General features: G+C 38.5%; 3 protein-coding genes and 1 long non-coding RNA gene across 23 annotated transcripts in view; 3 read left to right on the forward strand and 1 right to left on the reverse strand.

Moving 5' to 3' along the window:
- The window catches only part of prom1a (prominin 1a), a 110,221-nt gene extending 94,176 nt beyond the window's left edge, over nt 1–16,045 (forward strand). For 2 of the 18 annotated variants that reach the window (XM_078169530.1, XM_078169525.1), the window contains 13 exons: nt 333–425; nt 3,103–3,120; nt 4,614–4,667; nt 4,757–4,837; nt 4,922–4,990; nt 5,556–5,645; nt 6,921–7,036; nt 7,778–7,801; nt 8,215–8,283; nt 11,164–11,266; nt 11,474–11,524; nt 12,122–12,154; nt 12,999–16,045. In XM_078169530.1, coding sequence (XP_078025656.1) covers nt 333–425; nt 3,103–3,120; nt 4,614–4,667; nt 4,757–4,837; nt 4,922–4,990; nt 5,556–5,645; nt 6,921–7,036; nt 7,778–7,801; nt 8,215–8,283; nt 11,164–11,233 — 684 coding nt within the window. In that variant the 3' untranslated portion in view covers nt 11,234–11,266; nt 11,474–11,524; nt 12,122–12,154; nt 12,999–16,045. Of the gene's footprint in view, nt 1–332; nt 426–3,102; nt 3,121–4,613; nt 4,668–4,756; nt 4,838–4,921; nt 4,991–5,555; nt 5,646–6,920; nt 7,041–7,429; nt 11,267–11,473; nt 11,525–12,121; nt 12,159–12,998 lie in introns of those variants that run through there. The other 16 variants (XM_078169537.1, XM_078169532.1, XM_078169531.1 and 13 more) reach the window with 13 other exon arrangements.
- LOC144463839 (uncharacterized) lies at nt 83–27,626 on the reverse strand. Its single transcript, XR_013491844.1, has 3 exons — nt 27,195–27,626; nt 24,125–24,373; nt 83–161 (listed from the first exon to the last, which is right to left on the reverse strand). It is a non-coding gene; the product is annotated as an uncharacterized LOC144463839 (long non-coding RNA).
- Nucleotides 19,881–21,358, forward strand: fgfbp2a (fibroblast growth factor binding protein 2a). 2 transcript variants are annotated; one of them, XM_033632908.2, is made up of 2 exons: nt 19,881–20,603; nt 20,871–21,358. In XM_033632908.2, the coding sequence occupies exon 1, from the start codon at nt 19,957–19,959 to the stop codon at nt 20,590–20,592; it is 636 nt and encodes a 211-aa protein (XP_033488799.1). In that variant the 5' UTR covers nt 19,881–19,956; the 3' UTR covers nt 20,593–20,603; nt 20,871–21,358. The 2 variants fall into 2 exon arrangements, with proteins under 2 accessions (XP_033488799.1, XP_033488798.1); XM_033632907.2 differs by having other exon boundaries at nt 19,883–20,603; nt 20,828–21,358.
- fgfbp1a (fibroblast growth factor binding protein 1a) lies at nt 22,533–24,881 on the forward strand. Of its 2 annotated transcripts, none has more exons than XM_078169544.1 (2): nt 22,533–22,698; nt 24,092–24,881. In XM_078169544.1, exon 2 carries the CDS (start codon nt 24,111–24,113, stop codon nt 24,741–24,743), a length of 633 nt encoding a protein of 210 aa, XP_078025670.1. In that variant the 5' UTR covers nt 22,533–22,698; nt 24,092–24,110; the 3' UTR covers nt 24,744–24,881. The 2 variants fall into 2 exon arrangements, with proteins under 2 accessions (XP_078025670.1, XP_033488800.1); XM_033632909.2 differs by lacking the exon at nt 22,533–22,698 and adding an exon at nt 23,228–23,356.
- Nucleotides 27,627–27,808: the final 182 nt, after the last annotated feature.

Consider the following 27,808-nt stretch of genomic DNA (forward strand, 5'->3'; position numbering starts at 1 on the left):
GCTCTAGATACAAACTCTGGGGGAGTAGTCTCACTGCTCTGCTCTGCCTTCAGGGGGTTTCAGGAAGGCAACCGATTTATTCACCTCTGCAGGAAATGCAGAGTCTTGTAGGATCCTCCAGACGAACAGAGCTCACAGGTTGTGTAATCCAAAGGAAGGGTCTACACACAGGAGAAATACATACATTTATTAATTACTGACCAGCAAGGGAAACAATAATTAACTTCTCTGACATGTCTTGTATTTGAGTTTATGGGCTGAAATTTGCTTCAGGGCTTTGATAAATGATGTTTCAATAACATGGCGTGTTTCTCTGCATGTGTGTGTTTCAGCCCAGAGGCGCTCTGCAGACTGCTCTGAAAGGCCACATCGGCACTCTGCGGCAGATCCACACTCAACAGATCATCCCTATGGAGCAGGCCATGGTAATGCCCCATTGTGTGTGTGTTTGTTTTCTGTCCAGATAATCATGCCTGGCTGGAATCTTGGTTTTCTGGGTTACATCTTCTCTCCAGTCATCTCCTCAAAGGAAGCATCCACCCTAAACCACTTATAACTATGCAAAAACAGCGACTTGTGTTCTTTGAACATGACAATGACCTGACATGACATCAGGATAACATTCACAGCAAAGCTAGAGTTGTGCAATACACTGTAAATGTTTTTCTACTTAATACTTTGTTGTGTGGCAGTCAAACACAACTCCAGCTATGAAGAGGAATAGACCAAATCTCTCACAGGGCATGTTGTGTTTCAATTGGGGGTGCTTCCTGTTGTGAAAAACGTTCAGTTCTTGTTTAGAGTTTGCTTCAGGTGCATGTAAATGCAGCACAGCCTCACCTCTTCTTGGCTGGGTTGGTTAACTAAAGGGAAAGTTTGGTATTTGTCAACGTGGACTCTATTTTCCTTATTTTCTAGGTGATTAATGGAAACAACAATTTTTTAAATTAATCCAATATAGACTGCTCCAGTGATGACGTTCTTCTGTAGGCTGATGTGGAAGTTAGCGTTGCCCTGGTTCCCTCATCAAAAAGCAGATTTTTCCATCAAATCTTGGATTATTGCAGAAACTAAACTCTGTGGCAAACAAATGTTTATGATACATGTTTTGTTATGCAAGTAATCATCACAAATGAACACCGCTTTCCTGATTTTTGAAGTGTAAATGCAATTGCCAGAATTTCAAATCTAACGTTAGGCTATAAACGAACTAGACCACAGTCACATGACTTAACATCCCCACCACAACGAGGATGTAAAGTGTGTACTGCGAGATAATGTTCTGTTGTTTCATTTAGGCACTCAACTGAGACAGCGTGTTGCAGCCATCAGCTATGAAACAAGCTGCGATGTGGAGTAACTATGCACCATCAGTTTGCGTCTACTGAAAGTGCTTGTTTTTGACACCGACAGGCTCAGATAGTGTTTCACACATTGTGGAAATGACCCGACAGAGAAAGAACACCTTTTAAATGGTCCAGTCTGTATATTGTGTATAACCAAGTCTCGCTCAAGACTCTTCCATATTTTCAAAATCAGCTAAATATTCAGCCATGACATTAAAAGTTGTACTTAGCTACACTTTCTGTACTCTTACACAACAAACTTTTTCCGTCACTCCTCTCTTCAATTTTACTTAGATTTCTACCGTTGTCTTGCTTTTGAGCAAGACTTGGTTACACACAATAACAAACCGACCAGATGAAGCCAAAGGTAAAGGAAAAACTTCTCATTCCTCTGTAGGGTTGTTTCATAATGTTGTCAGACACTGAGAATAACAACCTGAGCCTGTCAGTGGTAAAAACAAGCTCTGTGGACAATAACAGGTGGTGACAAATGCCCCAAGTGGTTACATTACAGCCTATTTTGCGGCTGCTGGTTGAAGTGGTCTTGCTCAATACTGGGCCAGTTTCAAAAACTGTTGTCCCCATTAGTCATTTAAACACAGAAACACGGGGAAATAGGGTGCAGGTTAAAAGAACTAAAATTTCCCTCGGAAGATATGACTAAGGTTGAGGGAAAAGACGCAACATAAACAACCACAACAAAAGTGGATTTTTCCCATTTTATTGGGCATATTGTTTTTATTTACTGCTAGCATGTTTTGTTTTATCTATATAAAGTATTTGAACTTTAAATAGACTTTAAAGCTGCTGTAATCAATATGTTTATATTAATAATGGATCAAATGGCTATTTATATTGTGAAAGGTGTCATTCTTTGTAACAAACTCACAGAGAGCTATCACAAGGCTCAGCTCTACAGAGCATTTTAGCTTCTTTCAGCTCATTGTTTTTGGTTCTTTGGCCAACTTCACTGCTTTGGTTCAATCTCCCTGCACTGACCAACTCACTGTAAACTAACAGTTTGAAACATAGAACAGTAGACAGTTAGCTACACCCTGGTGAACACAGCGGAGCATTTAGCAGTTGAAGACCTAGATACTTCCCTCGGGAGTTGGTGAAAACCAAAAACAGAGCTAAAAGACAGTGAAAATTGGACTTGCATTAATCAGATGGCCTGAAACACAACTCTGAATGAATGATAATGTTCCTCTGTGTGCTTGATGTATTAATAAGCTACTGTTTGCAAACAACCTGATGAGGTGCTATCAGTGTTGTGATTACAGCTTGTTGCGCTACCTCCTAAGTGCCCTAAAATCATTAAATGTAGGCTTAAGGAAACATTTGTTCAAGAAAATCTATGCTATTAAGAAAGGTTTATCAGGTCAACAGCTGTAATGTGCTATAGTGTAATGGTGTATGCCAAAGCCACTGCATATGAGTAACTAGAGTCTTAGCCTTATGCTAATGCCTGTTTAAGAGAATGATGCATCCTCAACAGAGAGAAAATATTTCAGTGTTTCATTTAATATCATCAAAAGCAGTGTTTTTGACCCTCAGGCATCTGTCATCAATCATGCCATGTCTGTAAAAAACAAGTTCAATATTCAGTTTTATTTTCTCTGTCAAAGGAAATGTCATTCTTTTGAATAACACCAAAGATTAACAGCTTCTAGCTATTCAGTCAGGCAGAGATGCACTTTAACACAGCTTTAACAACAGCTTTTCATGTTTTTCTTTTTCCACTCTCAACTTCAAGAAATATGTTAGAGCGAGGGTAAGCTGAAACACGTCCATCCTGTGTATTTAGTGTCCCCATTCATTATCTGGAGCATTTAGAGAGATATTTTATCTCACAGATGACATATAATAGTCTGAGAAAATATTTCCCATAGGTAGTATTTTAGGATAGCGTGTGTGTGTGTGTTTTTGTATTTACATTTACACAGAGATCACATGCTCTATGGTGTTGTTGAACATGAAGGGTTTTGTACCAAAATGTTAAAAAATATCCACCAATGTTACTTTTACTTGGTCATTAATTTGGTAACAGTTCTGTCCTTTTCATCATCGGTGGGAAAATAAAGGAAAACTGTGTCCAATTGTTACATACAGTCAGCGCGTTCTCATTCCAAGGTTATCAATAACTCACACTCTGTCAAGCCAAGCAGCATGTGATACCAATGCCAAAGGCACCAGGCTTTCAATTAGTTCCAATGTAAACCTATTTGCGGCAATATCTGACGCTGGGAGCAATTGACATACTATAAAAAGCAAATCCAAGAGATTGCTATTCATGTCCCGTGTGAAACCAAGCGGCAATCTAGGGGTTGAAGAATAAAGCCAATGTGATAGGGGAATCAACTACAGTTCTTTTAATGGCCACTCAGGCCAGTCAATCCCCATAGACCCCCATGATTAAATATGTTTACAGCCTGGTACAAAAACAGTTTTGGTCTCTGTAGCTAATTTCAACATTCATGACAACTGTCGGGGGTGGTGAATTTTTCTATAACCCACCCATTTAAATGTTATTAAGGCTAAAAGTCATACATAATTAAGGGTGGGCCGCTTTGAGTGGCAGGCATACTGCCAGTAGTGTCCACAGCTTCTTCACAGTGCCAGACTCTCACCCAAATATGGTCAGCTCTGGCTCTAAAAAACCAAGATGGCGACAGTCGGAGTCCACAAACCACTGGGTGGTGTCATGGTAGTTACATCCATTATTTTCACAGTCAGTGCAGTTTTAACACAACGTTATGTAACTTTTGTCCATGGGTGACGTCACTCGTGAAATATTTATGACACGTAGCATTAACCAAAACATGTTTCCTCTAAACCTAACTAAGTATTTTTGTTGCCTTAATCTAACTGCTAGTGTTCGACAATCACATTATAACGAGTTTCACCCAGTTCCGCGTTATAGAGGCGAAAGGGTGCATTCAGCTTCTGTATCACATGGGAGAGGCATGAAAAAGCGCTGCTATTTGATGACCTGGGGTTGTCCACATTTGATGATGTGGGATGAGAACGCCTTGTATGTTAGCAATTGCATCATTTAAGTGGACCATTTCTTTTATTACATTGTGAATATTTAATTTTGGAACAAAATTCTTCAGCATGCTTGTACTGAAAGCAGAATACTGCTCATTGAGTGTTGTTCTTGCCTGGTCTCCTTTGTGTTTCACTGGTGTAAAATGCCCTCTGACTGTGTGCCCTGACCTTTGACACTGCTGGTGTTCATAAGTGTTCTTAATTTGCCTTTTAAAGAGCGCACTGAACCAGAGTATGAGGTTCCTGGAGAGAACAGCCACAGACCTGCCCGTAAGTAAACTAGCCCTTCAGTCTGAATGTGGAAGCTACTGTATGGTTTAAGCTTAAACTGATGTCAATCTCGCATTTCTTCTCGGCAGAACAAAGTTTTAGCAGTTCTTGATGCCATTGATGCTGCGCAGTACCTCATCTCACAGAATGCTTCACACTTAATCAATCGGGTAACTGAAGGATCACTTGTTTTGTTTATATTCTCAATTTGTAAAATGATCTGTAACATCACATTATTTCTTAATCTCCAACAGGAAACGGGGAAATACACAGCAACTATTGTTGGCTACTTCCATCAATACATAGAGTGGGTCAAAACATCCGTAAGTGTTCATTTGTTAGCTTGTTGAAGATTATGTGGTTCTCAACTTTAGCTGCAGTTCTCAAGTGTTGACTCAAATTTTCATTCTAATATTCATTAAAGTCAAACCCAAACACTGGAGGTACACAGAGGAGCGTGTTCTGACAAAAAGACCTGGCTGCATGTTACATAAGAGTTTTGGAGTAAATATAGAGAAGACGAATATAACAGTTACAACCTCTATAAATTTGAGGAATTTGCTTTGTGGCTCATTGGTTTCTGCTGTAGTTAACTTAAGGAATTCACAACAAAGTAAAAAAAAAAAAAAAACATGTTTGAGGGCTGTTTGTTGATCTCAGAGCAGTCAATAGAGTGGTTTTATTTCAATCACAATATTTTTGTTGTTTTCAGAAGAACACATGCAATGATCTATTGTGCAATGACACTTTGAATGAGCAGCAACATAACAGGATTTCCTCTTGAATTAAACATACAGAAAAGGGGGATGGTGTTACTGTTGATATACAGTGCGTATTCCTGAATCTCTTGTGTGTTGACATTTACTGTTTATATCTCACTCTCTACAGTTGGCTATGGAAGTTGCACCATGCAAGCCCTTCAGCAACATGGTGGACACGGCAGATATCATTGCTTGCAGTTTCTTGGTCGACTCCATGGTAACGATAAAAGGGATTTTAGAAAAAAAAAACAAACAAAAAAAACATTTAAACATTAGTGGGAATGTGTGTGACAGGGAGGTTAGCTGTGGCTTATTGGGGCTGGGTCTATCACAGCAGATATACTATAGGTATGTCATGGTAAATGGGAGTCATATTCACCCATTCACACACACATTCATACACTGGTAGCCGAGGCTACCATACAAGGTGCCACCTGCTTCTTAGTTTGTTTGTTTGTTTTTTTTAACAAACTCACACACCAATGGAACAGTGATCGGGAGCAATTTGGGGATCAAACTGCTGCTCTTCCGATTAGTGGACGACTTGCTCTACCTCTAAGCCACAGTCGCCCAAGCTGTTTATAATGGTGCATAAAAAGCCACAAAAACAGCTTGTTTTAAGGGTATTTTGAGTTTAGTTGAAACTTGGATAGCTTACACAATATTATGAAATCTTGGTCGATGTAAACTAATTTTACAAAGTGATACAGTAGATCAAAATTATACAATGTATGGTCATATAATAAGTGTGACTTCAATTACAATTGTTTTAAAACACCTTGTAGGACTGCAGCCAATCTCAGAACCCATCAGATCGGCCTGATGACATTTTAGCCTCCGTGGGTAACAGCCAATATTTCCGGTGACCAAGTGTGGCAAGCAGAACCACAGTCCAAGAATTCCTCCTCTTTGCCCTGGTCTTCACAACTTATCTCTACAGACATATATCTGCATATGAATGCAGATACATTTTTCAAAAAGCTAATATAAAGCTCCTTCATTGCCAGACGATAGCAGATGGGTTCAAAGATTGCATGTCAGCTAATGCTGACGACTGTTTATTTGCCACTCAAACATGATTGTTCAGTTTTACTCGATCTACAAACGTTGCCTAAAGATTCTGCATTCAAATGCAGATTAGACTGCAGCTAACAATTTCATTCATCATTACTTTCTTGATTAATCACTTAACCATTTGATTTATAAATGTCAGACAAAAGTGAAAAATGAGCCAAAGCCCAAGGTGACATCTTTCAAATTGCTTGTTTTGTCTGAACAACAGACTACAACCCAAAAATATTGAATTCCCTATCAGAAAAGACAAAGACAAGCGGCAAATACTCACAATTCATAACTTGGAACTAGATTATATTTGCTATTTTTGCTGGTAAAATGACTTCAGTGAGCAACAGGTGGTCAAAATATTTGTCTTTTAATATTGTGTCAATTGACTTATTGTTTAAGCTCTAATATTTTGTCTTTTTCCTCACAGAACACATTCTGGATGGGCCTGGGCTGCAGCACTCTCTTTCTGCTCCCAAGCATCATCCTCGCAGTGAAACTAGCCAAGTACTACCGCAGGATGGACACAGAGGATGTTTACGATGAGTAAGTACTTGTACTTGTTGTTCTACTGCAATTATACATTTACTTTATGGTTTGTATTTTAAAGAATGAGATATGATGATCCTTATGACAGTCTGCAGTCATACAGTACATATTTTATATCCTGTCAATGGTTGCAGGACATCCTTCTTCAGCTTCTCTTCTACCTGCTTTCTTCAAGTAATATCTATCGTGTAGGAGGAATTTCCCTTTTCAGTTTGTAGTCTGCTAATGCACTTACCTAAGGATTTGAATATTGTTTAATTATATATTTATTTATTTAGATTTTGTTTTACTTGCTTGGAAAGTTTTGAGTTTTAGATAAAAAGCAAAAACATTAACCTTTTTAGGGTTTATTGTTGATTTATTTTCTCCTCCCTTTTCTCTCCCTTGTAGTTCCTCTGTTTCTGGGACTTGGCATTTTACTTTGTGATAACCATTTCTACTATTTCCATCTTCCATATCTTTTTTGTTGTTTTTTTTTGTTTCATTCCTCTCTCTCAAGCACTTGGCACTTTACAAAGAAACACTGACGCTTGTCAATTTATATTTATTCTCTCATGGACCTTTTGTTCGCTCATTTAATCGTGGCTTTACACAAATACAACGTAATGTCTCGATCAGTGGCGTCTGTCGTCATGTGATCTGTGCTGGGTTAAAGGCTTTCTGACTTTCTGGTGCATTTCTATCGCTGAGCATTTCAATAACATTTTTATGTTGGTTTTTTTTTGTGTATCTTTATAGCATTGAGACAATTCCCATGAAAACGTAAGATATTTTACCCACCTCCCTCTCCCTTTCAGCTCCTATCACTCTGTGCTTTTCTCTGGATCTTGTACATAGACTTGTTTACTAAATTCTTGGTGCTGGTTTACGTTTTTAAGCTTGGAATTGCTCTTATGGGTGGATGGTGTGGCTTCTTGTCGTGTGCTACCTTTGAAAAGTGCCCCTTACCTTTCACGAAGGGCTCTTGCAATCATTACCTTACAAGTCCACCTGTTTTTTGTAAGTTATAGTGTAAATAAAACGCTATAGTTTATACTCAAAAAATATTTATCTCTTAACATCTTGAAAAGTTTGACTACTCAAAAAGAAAAGCATTTTTACTCTAAAACTTTAATCAGCATGTCTCTCACATTACATTTTTCATCCCTTTTTTGTATACAATATTTTGTTTTCAGTATGGAAATTGGTAATAATGGTTATCATAGTGAGAGCTCACAAGGTATCCCAAATCCTATGATAACAAGGTAAACATTATAATAATCCTGTTATTGCATGTTATGGGCGGTGGAGGCATGCCTGGGGACGTGGGCTTTTTACACGCAAAATGACGTGGCTGGACAACTGTGCATGCCTTTGAGGGATTTGATGTATTACGCACATTCACACACACAAATTTATGGAGGTCAGCAAACTGAACAGTAAGATGAAAGCTGACAAGTAATGGTAGCTTTTCTTGAAAAACATCCAATATGACATTTAGTATTTTAAATCTAAAAAGTACCTTTAAGAGCTTTAAATAGATTTATCAAAGAATTTCAAGGAATATTGCAACAATTTGGGATACAGGTATTTCAGTTTTCTTTCTTGGAGTTAGATGAGAAGATTGGCACCACTCTCATGTCTGTGTTAAGTAGAGCCACACGTAGCCTGGTTTAGCATTTAGACTGGAACCAAGAGAAAACAGCTAGCCTGGCTCTGTCTAGAATGGAAAAAAAATAAGCTTACCGACAACTCTAAAGCTCGCATAGTGTGCTGTATCTGGTGGACAAGAGCTAGGCACATTAACTTTGGTGACTGGTAGACTCAGGGAGTGGGGAACAGAGGGGCAGGTCACCCTCCTTGGTGTCCCAATGTTCTTCGACACCCCTATGGTAGAATAAACATGATAAAGTCCCCTCTAGGGTGCCCTTCATTCAAAGAAAACGTGATGCAGAGCTATATAGGCTGCCCTACATGCTAGAAAACTTTCTGCATGCTCTTGGCCCACCACATGCAGCCGGTGCCCTTTCTAAGGCAGCCTAAGTCCATCACTGCTTTGGTGTCCCATTGTTCATCAAGAAACTGTTTCAGCACAAAACTTCCCCTAAAACCTGCAAATTGTTCTTTTTTATGGTTCCCACAGGATGAATCCTACTGACTTTTGGTGGTTACATCTGTAGTTTTTAGTGATATGTCATGGCATGAAATGGACCTTTGTCATAGCAAACATTTTGACTTATCATAGTAGGAAAAGCACAGGTGTTACTAATGACACTCAGTACTATTCAAGAGTCCACTGGCATTGTGAGCATGTCAGCATTTAGCTCAAAGTACTGCTATGTTTAAGTACAGCCTCACAGAGCTGTGTTGATTACATTTCTGATTATCTACAAATAAACAAGACACTACATGTTAATTATTGAGCTTTAGAGGTGCTGCAAATGGTATTTTTGATCTTTGGAGAGAGCCAGGCTAACTGCTTCCTGCTACCTGTCTTTATACTAAGATAACAATGTCCTTGAACTGAGCTCTGTACTTAACACACACACGAGATTAGTGTGAATTGCTGTTGTAAATTTTTCAGTCAGTCTCATGTTAATAATGTTGCTACCATTACTTCTCTTATTGCCAGATGTCCTGCTTTGTGGTTTTTGGGGGAGTCTTCCATGTATCACTAACCTCCTGCATGCTCTGTATGTGCACTGGGATGTTGATGTGGAATGAAAAATCTTCCTGTTTCCTCTCATTTAGAGTCAGCCAAAGTCCGATGAATGTACACCTGATCATTTTGTTCAGAGAGAGGCAAGCATGTCAAGCTTTGGTGTGATGCTGCGAATGCTGCTCCTTTGATTTTCTTATTAATCTAACAAAACGTCTAACTGCATGATACGTATTTTTAAGTTGCACTGGGACGAGGATGCGTTTGGACAGACAACCAACTGTAACAGAAGATAACGGAAGAGAGCAAAACAGCTACAGCAGACATCTTTACTTTCACAATTATCTTTAAACTTATTTAACATGTCTCTTACATGAGTGGAGTTTTATTCCAAATGGTGCTATCCAGTTTTTGAGTGACTGCTGAAAAGTAAAACCCAAAGACAATACTTTATTTGCCATTTTGTGGTCTTTACTTGAACATTTTTCAAAGATGGAATTGTCTTTTTTTTTTCTGTGATTTACTTCTATATTTTTCTCAAAATGGATACAAGATGGTGGACTGAAACTTGTAAATCATGTCCAAAAGGCCGTCATAATTTTTAAAAGGGGCAATGAGTAATATATGACCTCTACTGACCTTTATCAACAAACACTAGCTACTGGAACACTGACACTTCATCCTCCAGGTTCAGCCAGGTACCACCACTTTGTCGCGCCCCTTCGCATGTGATATGAACAGTCCGTTTAGGATGGGAAGAAAGGGGAGGTGAATAGGTCAAACAAAACCAGACTTTCATCCAGGAGACCAAAGTTTGTGTCCCGTGTGAAAGCATAAGTCAGTGTTGTTTTAACGTAACATTACACTACCGTCGCTGCATACTGACGTCACTCACTCAGCATATTCACGTCACGCTATGTAACATTCTACTTATTTAAACCCAAAACATGAGCTGTTTTTTAAATCTAACACAGTACTTTAGTTGCCTAAATGTAACCGTGACCGTTTCACAATATGAACCACCTGTCAACAATGTGTTTTAGTTGCGTGTCACATAGATGCGCTCAAGGATTCCCTATGCATCACTATGAGACGCCAAGGGGCGTGACAAAGAGTTGGCGATTAACCTGAAAATGAGAACGGGTTGGAACACAATGGGAGTGTGTGAATAAAATTTTGAGAGCCTGATATCTAATCTCTGGTGAACTAATTCTTGCGTCACTGATATTGATCGACAACCCCATAAAACACCAAGTAATATAATTATCTTATAGTTTCAGAGAGGAACAACTTTACGTATTGCCCCTTTAACTGACCGTACAGTTTGTCAATCTTGATGTTGGTGAAGCTGTTCTGCTCTCTGCCTTGTGAACCCCTCGTCCTGCTTCTCTTTGCTCAGTAAAAGAAGAGAAGCAAGCAGCAGTTGTTGAGTTTTTTTCTGTGGCTCTTAATATTTTTTCCTCTGCATGTCGTTCTGTGCCGGTAGCATCCCTACCTATGACACTATGAACAGGTTCCCGCGGGCCTCGGCTCCTCCGAGGCACATCGACTGGTGACAGAGAGCCAGCTCGTGTTCTGGCTCCTGAAAGGTACTGAAAAACTTTGTGTCAGACCTCTTGTTTCTCTAAGACATTTTAATGTAACTCCTTCCTTCCAGTCTTAAATCTTTCTTTTTGCACAGCTGTCATCTTGTCCTGCTGTGTCTGCTGTCCCCACGCCATCTATCTCTCTCCTGTATTTAATCTATTTTCTTTGGATTTCTTTTTCTAACCAAACTCTTTAACACCTCTTTACAGCCTCTTTTAGTGCTTTTCTGCTCACAGTGACTTTGCAGGAAAACCATCATGGTGAGAATTGCTCATTTTGGAATCACTAACAAACCATAAATGTCGTCACGGTATTTATGTCTAACTACTTGTGACTGCTTAGTCAATTGAGTAGAGAGGAGAGGAGCTGAATGTGCTTATGTGCTCATTTTCTGTTTTGTTTGATGCTTATTGAGGATATCAATTTGGTTCTAAAAACTGCCCCATTTACAAAACAGTCAGTATTTAAGACATACTTTGGTTGTAGTTAACAGAGTTAATGTCATGTAACATAACGTCAAAGTTTCAACCTAATGCTATACAGCATTTTGGAATTTAGCTTTTAGTATCTGGAGGGGAATGTATTATTCCCAGAGGACAGCAGGTTGTATAAGACTACTATAACAATAGTCAGATTCTTCCAGTAGCAAAAAGCACCATGCAGTCTTTGAGAACCCGCTATGGAGCTTCATGAAAGACTTAACTGACTGCACTCTTATGTCTGTTATTTCACAAACCAGCCAGAGCTGCATTAATCTCCTGGGCCATTCAGAATAAAAAAGTAATACAGTATGTTCTGAATTATTCACTTAATATGTAAAAATCTAATTCATTTTTCTCCAATATTTGCCTTCCCAGTGCCCTTGAAAACTGGAACTAAAATACACCATAGTAAGTAAGTCTGACATCTTACATTTTAGATAGAAGCCATTTAGTTGAATCTGTTGCAACCGATCCAACAGCAGAATGAGTTCTCCGGATCAATAGTAAGGAATACAATAGCTCTGAATCATTGCTGTTGAGACGTCTATTTAACAAGTAATTTACTCTTGTATTGAGTCTGAAAATCTAATTTTCCTTAAGAAAAAGTGGAAAAAGTCAGCCAAATGAGAGCAGCAATTGTAGCAATTTTACCTGAAAGGAGAGCACTGACAGGAAGACAGTTAGGAAAGTGGTAGAAGTTGAACTTAAATTACCCCCAAAAGATCACTGGTATATCAATTATTCATTAATTGAATATGTGAATTGTCTTGCATGCCTCCACGATGAATGAAGAATCCAAAAATGGAGAACATTCTTGATAAATTGAGGTCATCGGGGGCGTTAAAAACATCATAACTATATTAGAACATCTATTCACAAACTCTCACACAATACGTTACTATTTTACACACTTTCGCATAAACTTTCTCAGGATAAGTGCTGAAAAAATATACTGTTGTGTACCAGTGCAGAATTCCAGGTACCTGAACTAAGACCAGTATCAGTTCATATGTGAACCATACTTAACCCTATATGTGAGGAAAATAAAGTTTTCTTTATTCAACATTACACAGGATGAGTAATTGATATACAAATGACCATTCGGGGGTAAAGCATTCCTTTAACTTGTCCTAAATTGGTACAAAAGTAGAGCAATGTGTATGTGCAAAAATATGTGAAGCGAGGTCCAGATATATTCAGTATACTTTGGGATTACTAATCGAAACTTTTCTTTTGTACCATCTATTTCAAGCTGTTGGTTTATCGACCCCTCGGACAAGAAGAAGCCCAATAAAAGCTGGTTTCCTTACAACAGAAGAAGAACACACAAAGCCCTCTGGGATTTTATTTTTCTTCAGCGATCAACTCAACCTCCTCAACCAGGCAGATCACAGCCTCCGGTACAGTTACCTGCACCCTCTCCGAAAAACTCTGCCTGCAGGACATCAAACTCTTCTCCCTCAGCATCAATCTGAGCCACGCTTGTACTGCTTTTTTTTTTCAAAGGACTGCTGTGTCTGCGTTTACATTTGTTCAGACACAAAACCACGCTGAAAAATACATTCAGCAAGAGGACATGACAATAACTGCGATGCCTGTTCATATAAATGTTTGTGCTGAAGAAGACAGTGGCTGAAAGGTCACCCGAAAGTCATGGCAAGCTGCTACAGGAAACTTTTAGTCCTGCACTTAGATTGGATGTATCACATTCAACACAAGCTAATGCTAAAGGTGGAACAGTCTGTCAAGACATCTACAAGGAAAGGTGCAAATTAAGATGAAATTCAATGTGTTAAAAAGCACTGCTTTGTTGAGGAAGAAGCATCCTTTTTAACTGCAGCATGTGTGAGTTGGTTGGTGTGTGTGTTCCTTAATGACTGAGAACTGGATGATTTAAACAAAGTGGTAAAAATACAGAAACAGGTTGGTCCCAGGTGGATTCTTATAATTAATATTAAGAAATTTAGCATGACTTAAAAAAAAAATGTTTACAGTATCACAAAACAGTTTTGAGTTCCTTGCTGGTTTTTGGGCGAATTGCAAATGACTGGTTGCCTTTCAGAAGTATGTTTTTTTTGACAGATATGCTTCTTTTAAAAGGGGAAATCCACCCACAGCTCTTACACTGCTAAAAATAACCAACATGTCATGTTATTTTGTGGTATGGTGTTCAAAATATACATTTTACTTTTTTAGCATATGCATTTTCCCTTAACTTGTGTCATCTACTCTTCATTTCCTACATTTCCCAAAATCTATTTAAACATCCCTCAATTTATAATAGGTGGGGAAAAAAAGGTGGGACAAACATCACAGCCTGACATGGCTTGTTGCTGCTTTCTGGTCTACTTAAACTTATGTCAGTATGTTTGTTTCTTTTAAGGAATTGCTAAAAAAAAATAAAAATAAAAAATTTATATATATATCTATATATATCAGTGTTGGACAAAGTGTTGGTGCTTAGTCCTGAGTACATTTTGGACCAATAGTTCCCAAATGTTTTGGTTAATTACCAATCAAAATTAAGGAATTTATAGATGCAGACCCTCCTCACAGGTAAGAAGTTTAACCAAAGAGTTATTTTCCAAGCAGAGATTGATTTATGTGAATAGTTTTTGACACATAAAAGCTACTTCCTTTCCTGCCTTTCAATCATCTCCAGAGCCTTCAGCCATATTTTCAGACCATTTAGGGAGTCCCAGGTTGGATACAAGACTACAACCATATACCACCAAAAACAAGACAAATCAGCAGTATAAGTGTGTAAGGTGGATTTTCCCTTTAATTCTCATGAAGTCAGAGCATAACTTCTTTATATATCACTCACTATGACAGAAGTGTCAGGCTTATAGATTGTTCCTAGGTGATGAATTGATCAACAGAAGCTATCATGTTGAGTTCACTAACATGAGATTTTTCTTGCTCTCATAGTAATGATACATTTTAATTGGAGAAATACTTTCTCAAGCCAAATTGTTTTTTTACTGTAGGTCTCAGGTTTTTAGTGATCTATCAGCTATATGCTTATTTTGTTTCTGCTTTTTAAAACCCCACAGTAGCTATGGATACATTTAAAAAAAACTATAAGGAACGAGTGAATGTATTCAAGAGCTATTTTTTATTTTGTATAACTTGATGAAGTTGGCTGAGAAATATGCTGAAGTCTTGTCACTAACGCATTGGGCAAGCCAATCTGGTTATTCCACCCACCTCGCCGCCTCCACGTTTACAGGTTAGATTTGCAGCTGCTGTCGGCTACATACAGTAGTAACGATGGTGGAAAATTAGACAATCCATTCATGGGACAAGTCAAATGGTAGAAAACGAGTAGAATGCTTTACGGTTTACACAGCTGATGGGGTTGATGCACACTGTGAGAAAATAATGTCCATCTTAACACTGAAAGTTTAAACTACACACATTTAGCTAACTGAATATGCTAACGATGTAACAGCAGAACAAGCTAGCCCACAGCACTTACTTGACAGTAACAAATCTAACTTTACAGTACTAAAGAATATGATTGTACATTTAATCTAGTAAAAAAAAATGACAACAAGATTTAATAGATATGTATATTTCAATATTTTCACTGTATTTTAGTGATTTTAAGAAAGAGCAGACACCATTTTGGAAAAACTTTGATGCTAGCTTCTTTAGTCCGTTAGCATCAACACTGTCAAACTTAAAACCAGAAAACAACAGAAAATATGACATCTCCCATAACTTACTAACAAATAACTAACTAATAGGTATATAATTTTAGATAAGAGTTTGGGCCACACAAAGATAAGTGTTATCGGGTTAGTTAGCTAATAGCTTTAGTTATAAAGCTAGCTTTCTTGTTCTACACACAGTATTGTGCACATATTAATAATAAATATAAGCAGTATACCATACATACTGCATACACCTGTGTTCAAGATTACATCTTACTGTGATGTAAATTCAAAATGGCTCCAGTTAGCATAAGATTATCTAACAGTTTCTTACTTCTTTCCTGTTAAGACGGACATTTTTTAAGTATCTGTGTGCTCACTCTGACAGGACTATCATTCTTGTCTGCTAGCATCTGGATGTGACCCATCTTGAAAAAAAAAATAGGGTCTGATTTTCCTTGAAGTGCTTAAACTAGATGTTGCATATCCAAACCTACAGGACAGATACTGGTTTGGTTTACTGGTAACTGGTGTGAACTGCGATGCTCCAAAGTTGGGCACTGATGGAGCCACTGAAGAGGAACTTTATATGTGGTGGTGAAAAGAGTGTGTACAAATTGTGAATAAACTTTGAAATTCAGTTTGTTATTTTACTGTCTTTTTTTCAGTTTGGTTTACATTTTGGTGGCTTTCCAAGGATGCCCAAAACCTTCTGTCATTTAAAAAAAGGAGTGCCTTGAATATACCGCCTGGTTTTGGGTAACATGCTTTTAATCTTGGCAAATATTTTGTCTTAATCCCAATGAAAGATATATTTAGGGGATTTATTACTTGTGATAAAGCACTGCACACATGCTCTAACAGCAAGAATTTGAAATTCTATTTACATAAGGCTATCTTTATAAAATAGTGTGCTGGTTAGGTCAACATACTTCTCAATGTGTTTTACGCAAAACAAATGGCATGAAAAAGGTGGAAAAAGTACTTAAAAAGCAGTACCACAGTGGAGAAATACTCATTACAAGTAGAAGTCTTGTATTCACAATTTTACCCAAGTTAAAGTACAGCATTGTCAGGAATAAAATATACTTAAAATACCAAAAGTAAAAGTACTCATTTTGCAGGAAATGGTCCCATTTACAATAATGTATAATATTTTATTAGATTATGATTACTGATGCAGCAAGTAAATGTGGGGCTAATTTATTTATTTACATTTTATTTGAAACACTGCATGGTAGCTTTTGGAGTTCCCCTAGATGATAAACAGTCTTACTGAAATAATAAAATGTATTTGTTAATTTTATTTTGTATTAATAATATGAATCTGGAAAGTAGCTTCCGTTATTAAAAAGGTATTTCAGTAAAAAGCACAACTTATGCCTATGAATTTTAACAGCGTAGAAATATATAGTAGCAGAAATAGGAATACTCAAGTTAATTGTATGTACCTCAACACTGTACCTGAGTTGACTACTTGATGTACTCAGTTTCCACCAATGGTAACATGAGAAACCTTGCTCATGGTGTATTTTAATTCTTTAACACAAGACTGCACATTCCTATGTGGTGCTGACACTGCTGGCCAGAACCCACTGGTTGCGTTACTGGTCAGCTATTTTCAATGGGTGATGATTATCTTCTCCCATAAGCTTCGTTCTGAGGTTTTCTCAGGCACCAAACAGTATCTGAATAAACACCAGAAGCAAAACCACATTCTGACTCATTCCTACTTCTGAATAAGCTTGTATAAAAGACAGATGAGAACAAAAAAAAAATCCTTAAAAACCCCAAGCAGTGGTTCGGAGAAAAATCTTTTTTTACCGTGTTTACTTGCAGATCAAACACTGTGTTTAAACGGTTATTTACGAGATTCTGCGGAAGTTGTACGTTACTGTATGTACAATCTATCTTTAGCTTGATGGTTAGAGCCAAACACCAATAGTATGTACTTTAGGGGGCTCTGGAGAAAAATATTCACACATTAAAATGGATAACATTGTTATCTGTCATGAGGAAAATTCACTAGTTGAGAGCCGGCAAAGATAATGCTACATATCTCACTACATTATAGATGTTGTAATTTTCATGGCTTCATGGCTTTTTATTTATTAATATGTTTATTAGTGGAGCTCCACATACACACAGCTTTGCATCTTGAATGTGTCTCATGCTTTATCTTCATTTTTTTATTGTTATTTCCAACTTGATATGTGTATTGTCCCGTGTTAAGAGGTGCCACATACAACTGCCCCTCACAGAGATAAATAAAGCTGTACAGTACTAAAGTGCATGCAAACCAGTGGACGGCATGCTATGCATTTACACAGGGAGATAACTTACATAAGACAAAGTATGCCTGTGAATATGCTGCAGTCTCAGGGGAGCACAAGCACTCAGGGGGTAATGCAGAGAAGACTTAATGAGAAGCACTTCTGATTCTTCAGCAGCTTAAGAATTTCAAAAATGACAAAAACTTAATCCCTAAATCGTGACAAAATTATATGATGGAATAAACATCAAACTCACAACTGAAGAGTGGTGGAAACTAAGTACATTTACTCAAGAACTTCACTGAAATTATGAGGTGCTTTTACTTTTCATGAGTATTCAATTTTATGCTTCTTTGTAGTTAAACTCCAGTGCATTAAATATATCTGACAATTTAACAGATTAGGATTAAGATTTTACAAGCAAAATATGTGATCTTTTTGTAACATGTAAGACTGTGTAAGCGATTAAACTGTGCAACAGTATATAAAGTAGTTAAAATGTGCTCAACATCCACCCGCTGTAACATTAAGAAGCTGCTTACATAATAATCCAACAATTTAATGTATAAAATAACTATTTGAACCAGTGTGCCCAACACAGTACTTTTACATTAATACTTATGGTACGTTTTCCTGATGAAGTTTTTAATGATACTTTTCTATTAGGTTAAAAAAAATAAATGGATTTTTCACTACTGCTATTGAATAACTGTGAGTACAGGCCTACTAATGAGCTTTAGAAAACAGTGCTTTTTTGAGACATTCAACATTTATTCACCTGCAAAATGACCATTTGTTTATCAGTTACTTAGCATGTCACCTTGAATTCACAAGGAAAACTTTGTTTTTCTCGCACGCCTCCAAACATTTCGTAAATTAAAGTCTTGGGTCCGCATTTAATAAAAGAACAAAACTACATCAAAACATGTGTTTACAAATTCCCACACAACTCATGCAGTATAATCCAAGTCACAATTATCCAGTTGTATGCTCGGGACTTCCTAAACGCATGCATTTTCACTTAAATGTTACAATATACAACACTTTGGCAACAAGTAACATGCCATGAGCATGGCTGAGTAAGCGTGTGCGTATAGTTCAAATGCACACGTGTGACCAGGCTGTACATGAGACTGTTTCTGCTGATGAGTTTTAAATCAGAGCATTTTAGTGAAAATGCATGCGTTTGGGACATACTGAGGATACGACTGGATAGATGAGACTTGGATTACACTGCACGAGTTGTGTGAGAGCTTGTAAACAGACGTCTTAATATAGTTGTGCTGATGTTAACCGCGGTCTCCTTTAACTTCAATTCATGAACAATGTTTGCCTTTTTTGGATTCTCTGTTCACCTCAGGGTACAAATTGTAATTTTGCAGGTGACGTACTCCATTAATTGTACTGTATATCCATGAACATTAGGCAAAACATTGTGACCCTACAGTTTGTTTCACTTCACCCAGTAAAGCTAAGTCTCTTCAGGATGTGTTGACCACTTTTCCCACTTTACTCACAATGGGACCTTTTTCTCCAGATGGGCATGAAAGTGAAGCCACTTTAGACATATCCTACCCCACTCTACAGCCATCGTCTTATACAGACCTTTCTTGTTCTTTCTTAATTGGCACAATTACTTACTACGCTCCCCAGTGAACTTCGTCCATGTGTGAGTGACTTCGACTCACGTTTCTTCGTGGTTGTGCAGTCTGATTGTGTTTATATTTGGGAGGGAAATGATAGGCTAAGCTGCGTGGCTGTGAGCTCCAGCTGCCTTGTAAAACAAGCAAGAACTTGACGGTTTCAGGAGGCTTGTTTACATGAGTATATTCCCAGACATGCCACTTTTTTTTTTTAATTGAGATGTACTCAGCGGACACAGGAAAATTATTGAAAACTATTATGTTTGCATGATTGCATAAACCCTCTGGCAACAGAAATGCGTCACACTTTTTGCTAAAAATTATTCTATGAGACACAACTGACATAACTTAGTTCTGGAATTTCTTTATGTGATGTTTTGTACTCTCAGTACCATTACCTGGATAAACATTAGTATCACTGTAAACATCTCACGTGTCCTTTGCCTTCTCCAGACAGTAATAACTGATCCTCCTCCCATAAAGTTTTGCTTGGTGTGACTGTTTTTTTTTTTGGTTTTTTTTTTTTTGGTACCATGAATTCTTTCTTTGTCTGCTCAGGAAATAAATAGCAGGAGGGACCCTCAGCTCGAGCAGTCTCACTCTCCTCCTCTTACACTCAGGATCCATCTGACACCATGTGGACCCAAGTCAGTGCTCTGCTGCTGCTGCTTGCCTGCTGCCTTTGGTCAGCAGATGCTCAAAGCGAGAGGAGACAAAGCATCTGGGATGAGCCCATTAAATTCAGCACCAAGGCCAAGGACATGTGCACCATGATCATCACCGGCCACGGTGAATACACCAAGCTGAGGCTATCATGCCAGAGCAACAAGCGCTCCTACTGGTGCGAGTACATCGGCAAGCCTTACACCTGCCGCCCCTACAACAGAGACCCCCGTCACTACTTCGTCCAGATGATGTGGGGCCTCAGAAAGCTCCACAATGCCTGCCAGGCGCCGAGGGAGATCAAACCTTTCATGTGCAGGAAGGCAAGTGATGACTCTCAAATGGTCTTCTCATCTGGTTCATTTCCCCGGTCATCACCAGAGGCTTCTTCAAGGACAGCAGGAAGACAAGCAGAACAGCCTGCCAGACCTCAACCTCGTCGTGAGCCAGCAAGGCCAGTCCCACCACGAGTCAGGACCACTCCGAGAGCCAGTCCACAACCAGTGACACCACCTGTGGAGAGCGATGCTAAGAGGATGGCTCAACAGTACTGCTGGAGGTCACTTCAAGGCGTCTGCTCCTACTTCATTGGTTTGATTCGGAAATAACGAGGGAGGAGGTGAGCAGCAGAACCGGGCCTCTTCATTTACACACAGCTTTTATTATGTTGTTTTAGGACTAATCTAAGAGTACTGTGGTGGAATAAGGATCCTGTGTATTTAAAATCAAGTTTGCCTCCAGCATTCATTTGCAAAATTCAAACTTTTTCTTTTCTTTGCTCAAAATATTACTGATGCACATAATTTACAACTGTATGCATTCTCGCCTCTGTTATATTCAAAGATTTACAATTCTGATGAAGATAACTTCTGATGTCTGATTAAAGTGGCCCTTGGAGGGAAATCCCAGACCAGCAGTTTGTACATCGTGATAGAAGAACTGTAGTGCTCTCTTCCGGGGGAGAAATGGTACTGCTGTGACGTCCAAAGCAGGATTTCTCTGTGATCATCGTCCAAACATCACATCTGGGAAAAAAAAACTCTACTACCTGTCTTATCTGAGGTGGTTTACAAAGTAGACTATAAAACCCATGTATGAAACAGTACGAGTACAGAATGTTTCTGCAGCTGCACACACCTTCACAACAACATACAGGCCTGGGACAAGAGAGGCAGACAACTCATATGTGTCACTTTTTATATTTATGTTTGTTTACTTATGCATATGATCTACTTACATCACTTAATATTACCTTGAATAATACATTGTTGGGAGAGTCATAAGTTTTTACTTTGGCCTGATGATTTCCGTACTGATGTATTTGACAGAAATATAATGAATGTAAAAATGATTTTCTTAAATAAACAATACTCTTAATAATTCTGTGCTGTTCAACTTGTTTTTGCTCAGTCTTGATGAAAAACAACTACAAAAATGCTGCACAAAAGTTAAACATATTGAGTTTCTTGGTAGCAAAAGAGCAGCAATATTGAAAGCAGCTGCTACACAGCATCAGTCCTGCTTTACTATATTTGACCATTGGGTGGCGCTGTTGCTTAAATTAAACAAACAGAGTTCAGTCAGTGATTTTCAGGGATTTTCTCCTGCAGGGACATCTGGCTCTTTTCAAGATATTTCAACTAATTTTATCTTTGGCATGCTGTACTAACAGATGGTGCAGTAAAGGTTTTTAAAAGACTCAGTTATTTGCATTTGTTTGAAATTAATACCTTATAAGTGAAGTTATCATGAAAGCAGGTGGACCTCTTATAGCACCCAGCACAATCTGCCAAAACAGATTGTTTTTAGTCCTGATATCTACGTTTATACATAAGTACAAGTACAAGTGTTTGCTTAATTTAAATTAGTTTTGACTAGGAACTAAGACGGATAAAAATAGAGTCAAAGTCAATCAATCATTTGTCACATGAAATCACACAATGTACAACTTCATTGAAATGTGATTGTGTCAGCTCCTTCAACCTGAGCAGTATAATTAAGTCTCTTTTTTTTGCCTCTACTTACATTGTGGGCTGCGACTTCATAGCTGTCCGTGTTTCTAGATGGTTCTGGTACCCCATGCTTTCTGGTTTAGGAACGATTAAACTGAAGTTTTGTGTACAGCTGCCTCTGTTGTTTTACAAATTAAATCCACCACAGACTCAGTGAATTCACTGATGTCATTAGTGACGTCGACGGTGGTGTCCTGAAGTGTGCTCCACATTCTGACTGGCTCCATCCTATGCGTTGTTGTTTGTTTACATATCTTGACCTCAACAAGAAGGCAGCATGGTCACTCCTTCCCAACATGCACAACACAGATGTTGACAATGTTGACATTTGAAAACCTCGACCTGGCTAGCTAGGAGAGTCACAGGAGTAGGTTACAGACTGTTTAGTCGATTTCCTCATCCTAAAAAGTGACTCGCAGCCACCATCCAACACCAACCACAAAGAACACCACCATTTCCTGTAATATTTCAACATACAGACTGGAGAGCATGTGTTAACATTTTTTTCCAGGCACAGTTTCACAGTAAGTAGCTGCCTAGACTAGCCAGCTAAAAGGAAGCAGGAGGTTTTTCTTTGGAGAATTTCATTTTTTGATATTAAATTTTGTGGTTGTGGCTTACACTGGGGCAGGATCAGCAAAGCAAAAAAGTAAAAGAGTTGACAAATGAACAAAAATTGGAGAACTGGCCCTCTTCTTAAAGGTATGTAATGCATCTATTTTATTTATGAAATACGAGAAATGGTTTTGCATCAGTTTATCAATTTACATTTGTAGCTAAATCAAAGCTAGCTAACGCTTTGGCATTTGTCAAGCAAAGCAAGTCCTGAAACGCCTGTGACATGCAGCAGGCAATCAACAGTAGTTTCTATAAATTTAAAAAGCTACACCACTGAAGTAACTAAAGCTATTTATGAAAGAGAGAGAAACAAATAAATACAACATTCAACAGGGAGCTGCCAACATCAGCACAAAATTAAAGTTCCTTATAGTTGCTTTAAAGTGAAATTATCTCACTGTTGCTGGCTGATAAGCGGATTTATTTTGTGGTAGTATTATTTCATTTAATTTTTAAAGCATTAGTTCATTAATGTGATTACATAAAACTCCACAAGCTTTATGAAAATAAGAAATATTGTTTAACAGGCAGTAATATAACACAAAATATTTTTAAAGAGTCCTTGGCTGACTAGTATGAACTCAACAAACTTTGTAAGCTGTACAGTTATGCAGTGTGTGTGTGTGTGTGTGTGTGAAGGGGAGGGCTGACTGCAGCAGCATTGTGTAACTGCAGGTACAGTAAAGGCGACTCTGAGCTCTCAGGTGACTGGACTGTTTACAAGTTTACTCTGAAACTTCAGGTAGGTAAAGATATTGCTGTTTGATGTAGACTCAGATTACTCATCACTTTACCATTAGTATAGTATTAGGACTTACAGTGTGAGTGTTTGTGTAGTAGCTGCTAGGTACTTTGGTGCCTTCTTATTACTTTAATGTTTCTATAACATTCTTACAGTGATTTAAAAGGCTCACAACTTATTAAATTCCTCACTGTGTTACTATAAATGTGCATGTCAGCACTTAGAGTAGCTTTATTGCATTGTCATTTCTACTCCTACTATATTCATGTCACACTTTACTCCGACTGTTTCATCTTTTAAACCAAGGATTAAATCTTTGTTTGGCTCAGCCTTTTATTAAATAACATTCAAGGCTATTTATTCATCCCTCTTATTGCAGTGTTTTTATTCCTCTTTTTATTCTAATGTAGTCCTTCATATCTTATTTTCATCTTTCATTCTGTTAAAATCCAATTTATATGTGACTTTTTATATTGCCTTGTGTTTCCTTTATAGCTTGTCTTTAATGTGAAGCATTTAAATAGCCTTTAAAAGATGTCATTCTGAAAAACCTGCCTTGCTTTTTTTGTTTTGTTTGGGTTCACTTTCTTAAGCCTAGAGTGCCCCGATAATGTTTCTGTAAGAATATCAGTCATTTGAATCTAAAACAGGTCTGATAGGGGATTATGGTTTTTTTTTAAAGAAGGAAAATGAAAGGGGTTTAAGATATCTAAATCCTAATCTATCCTCTTGCAGGGTGTTTCGTGCTGGTTTCATGGCTTTCCTTACCAATGCTACCATCCTGCTGGTCCTCGCTTGTATTTCCCATCAGCTGGTGTTGAGCAGCTGCCAAAAGAGCCATGGACGGAGGGGAAGAGGCATGGACAGAGGACAACACAAGGACAAGCCAGGGCTGAAAGTGGGCCGCCAAGCCAAATCTGCCCCTGCACAGCCCATTAAAGGCAAAATGGTCACCAAAGACAAGTCAGAGTGCACCTGGGCAGCAACAGGTGATGATTTCTTCACCCTCGGTTTGACCTGCAAGAAGGGGGACAAGAGCTTCAGCTGTGAATATGTCGCCAGACCGGCTGTCTGTCCCCAGTATGCTTCCAACGTCAAACTTTACTGGAAGCAAATCACCAGAGCGCTGAGGAAGCAAAAGAGTTTGTGCAAAGACAGTAGTGCGTTGGTCAGGGCGGGTGTGTGCAGAGGAGCTGCCAGAGATGCTCATTTCAGGCTCCGTAATGCTCAGAGGAAGACTTACCCATCTTCCACTCCAAAACCAGCTCCCAGAGCTGTCAAATCCTGTCAGCCTAATAACAGGAAGCTGGCGGAGGAGCACTGCAGCAGCTCCTGGTCGAGTTTTTGCACATTCTTTTTCACTATGGTGCAGGATTATGATTGCTGAGACAGAAACAGTTGAGAACTTAAATAAATTCAGCTCTCTATCTCCATTATGTCAACACTTGTCTTATTAAAGATTTTTATAGATGCTAGTATAGATGCATTTCTTCACATCTTTGGTGGTTCTACTCCTCAATAAACACTTTTTCTACCTATTCCTTAGTGTGGCTTGATGATTTGTCAACTAACCAGAAATTTACTGGGATGATAGCTTGCTTTTGAAGAAAAATACTTGAAATAACTTTGTTCCCTCCTGGAGAACAAGACAAGAACATCCTGTTCTGTCATTTTAAAACAATTTCGTTCATGTCAGAGCAGTGTTTCTGTCTTCTCCAAGTGTGTATCCTACTGAAGGTATTTGCTGGGAGATCAGGAGTTTGAGCATGTTGGGTATTGACACAGTAATGTTACCAGAGGGAGTGTGATTTTTAGAAAGGCTTGGCCTGCATACTTTGGCACAGACAAGCCTCTTAATAAAAACATGCTCACCTTGCAAAATCAAAGTCAAAGGGCAGACTTGTCTTGTAAAGAGTATCACGTAATATTAACAACAAAAGATATTTGGCAGATTTAACTGAAGATATATTATGTTTGGCCTTTAAAACAGGATCATTAGACCTTTCCACTCCATTTCAGTTCCAGAACATACAGTTGACTCATGCTCTGAAATTACAGGTTGGAATGGAACAACTTAATGTCTTACATGAGATTCAATCAGCAATAGCTAGTATAGCTGCAAATAGTTCATGAGTTGAATTCATCTGTGTTCAGAGGTAAAATTAGATCTTATTTCAAAGGTCCATTGTGAACGATTTAGAGGGATATATTGACAGAAACAGAATAATATAAAAGGTATGTTTTCTTTAGTGTATAATTTCCTGAAAATAAGGATCCCTGTGTTTTCATTACCTTAGAAAGAACCATTTTTTTCTAAATAAGGAGCAGGTCCTCGTCCACAGAGTTAGGACAGGCAAACCTTACACTGGCTCTAAATAGGGCCATTTGCATTTTCGTGTCAGCCACCTTACTTCACAGCCCCTCCAAATGAGAGTCAGGTGAACACTGATTTTTTAATGTGAAACTGCTTTTTTCAGTGTGTTTACTGGTATAAATCAAGGGGTCTAATGTTTTTGGAGAGGAAAAGACCTCTGATAATTCGGCGCCAGGTAAAAACCTCCTAAACCTATGGATGTTATGTTATCAGCAGTTAAAGTTGAGCGCACATTAGCAGGTGCTGGGATGGCAGCCCATCTGGGACGTGCTGAACAGCGTAAGAGAAAGACTCAGCTGGTTCAACTGGTTGCAATCTGTAAACCCCCCCTAAATCTTACAGTCTGTTCCTCTGAGTAAAAGTAATGCAATACTGCGGTATTTACTCTAGAACGTAAAAAAGTACATCCTGTAACACTCACTCACTGCTAAAAATAGATGTTGGTATGTCTTTTTCCTGAAATTAACAGGACAAATTGTTGATAATGTGTCAGTATACCAACGTTCAGCAGTCACAGAGATATTTTTACATACGAAGTAGACACAACTTTGCCCATCTACAGCAGCTCCAACAGACCGGAACAGAGCAGCCTCGACTCATGCTGTGATTTGAGAACAGGGAATGACTCTCATTTTTCTTGATGATTCCAGCTTCATCTCCTGCTGTAAGATAATGCATTACCCACGGCTAAAATCCATCTAATTCACAGACTCTCAGCAGGCTGCATTGTGGGCCATGTAGGAAAGCCCTTAATGGCAAATGAGGCAGACAGCGATGTGGCTGCAACAGAAAGTAAATTAGAGGGCAGTCACAAAATAACTGCAGGAGTGCAGTGAATATAGAAGTATATTTAGGGAGGAGTTTTCCCTTCCAGCAAGATTTTTAAACACCAGCTGGTGAAGACAAGACTTTGATTCTGCAGGGCAGCTTGTGAAGTGTGATGCAAAGCAGGCACTTGGTGAAAACATTAAAATGCCAGAAAAACACCTGCCATCATAACTTTAATACTTTGATTAAATAACTCAACGACCAAGCAGTCAAAGCCGTTTCACAGAATGCACTAACTGTCCTTTCAAATGCAAGCAACCCAAGACAAATACTGTGAGTTGGGGTTTGAGTTTTTCAAATTTCCACTAAAGTACTTTTTATCTGCCAACATGCAATCACTGTAATGTCTCTGCTTTAACTCATACCCATTTGGGAGAACAAGTGAATGACCACCAACTGTTTAGTGCTGCCATATCCTGCTTACTCAAAACAGAAATTAAATTATGTCCACTGAAAAGACCCGAAATTATCTGCTGTCTCAGTGAGTGGACAATTGAGGGTCACCCATTCACAGTTAAGTTTACAGGTGGAAAAAAAAATCAGAAACTTACACTGTTATACAATGTGACATAATGAGCTATTTCATATTTACCAACACATCAACACAGGTGACAATCTGACTGGGTACATACATACCTGTTCTCCTCAAGGAGCTGCTGTGCTGCTAAATCCCCCGTTTGACTGGTGTCAATCTGGGTAGCTAATGTTATGTTAGCCAAAGAAAAGTCCAGTTTTAGCGTTGTCTTGCTGCTTTCATGTTTGGTAATCCTCTCAGAAAAATGCTTGAGATTCTAAATGCCTGTTCTCTTCACCAGGTAAATTATCATCCTCGCCGAATAAAACACAGGGAAGCAAAAACCATCTTCGCTAACAGTTAGCCATTTTGTTCCCGAAAAACACTCCTCGTTAACTCTGATTATTTCGACCAGGGGTTTGGTTTATGACAATATTCCGCTGCAGGTGGGCACCAAGATGTCTAATCTGTAGTTTGTCATCAAAAAGTAAACTGTAAAATTAATGCTTTACCGTTGTAACCCTAAGGTATAACAGTTAACAGATAACGACGACAGCAATAGTTACAACAGCTTCGGGCATGCGCATTGTTGTTTTCCCGCATTCGGGGCACTTGACGTTGTGCGCATGCGCCCCAACCGTCCAGCGCGTTTAAGACTCCATTTTAAAACTATTAAACTGATCTTAAATTGTACAATAATAAGAAATGACAGCAGCGAGGATTGTTTATGTAGTGA

This window comes from Epinephelus lanceolatus, chromosome 7, assembly GCF_041903045.1.
Source record: "Epinephelus lanceolatus isolate andai-2023 chromosome 7, ASM4190304v1, whole genome shotgun sequence".
Taxonomy (NCBI): Eukaryota; Metazoa; Chordata; class Actinopteri; order Perciformes; family Serranidae; genus Epinephelus; species Epinephelus lanceolatus.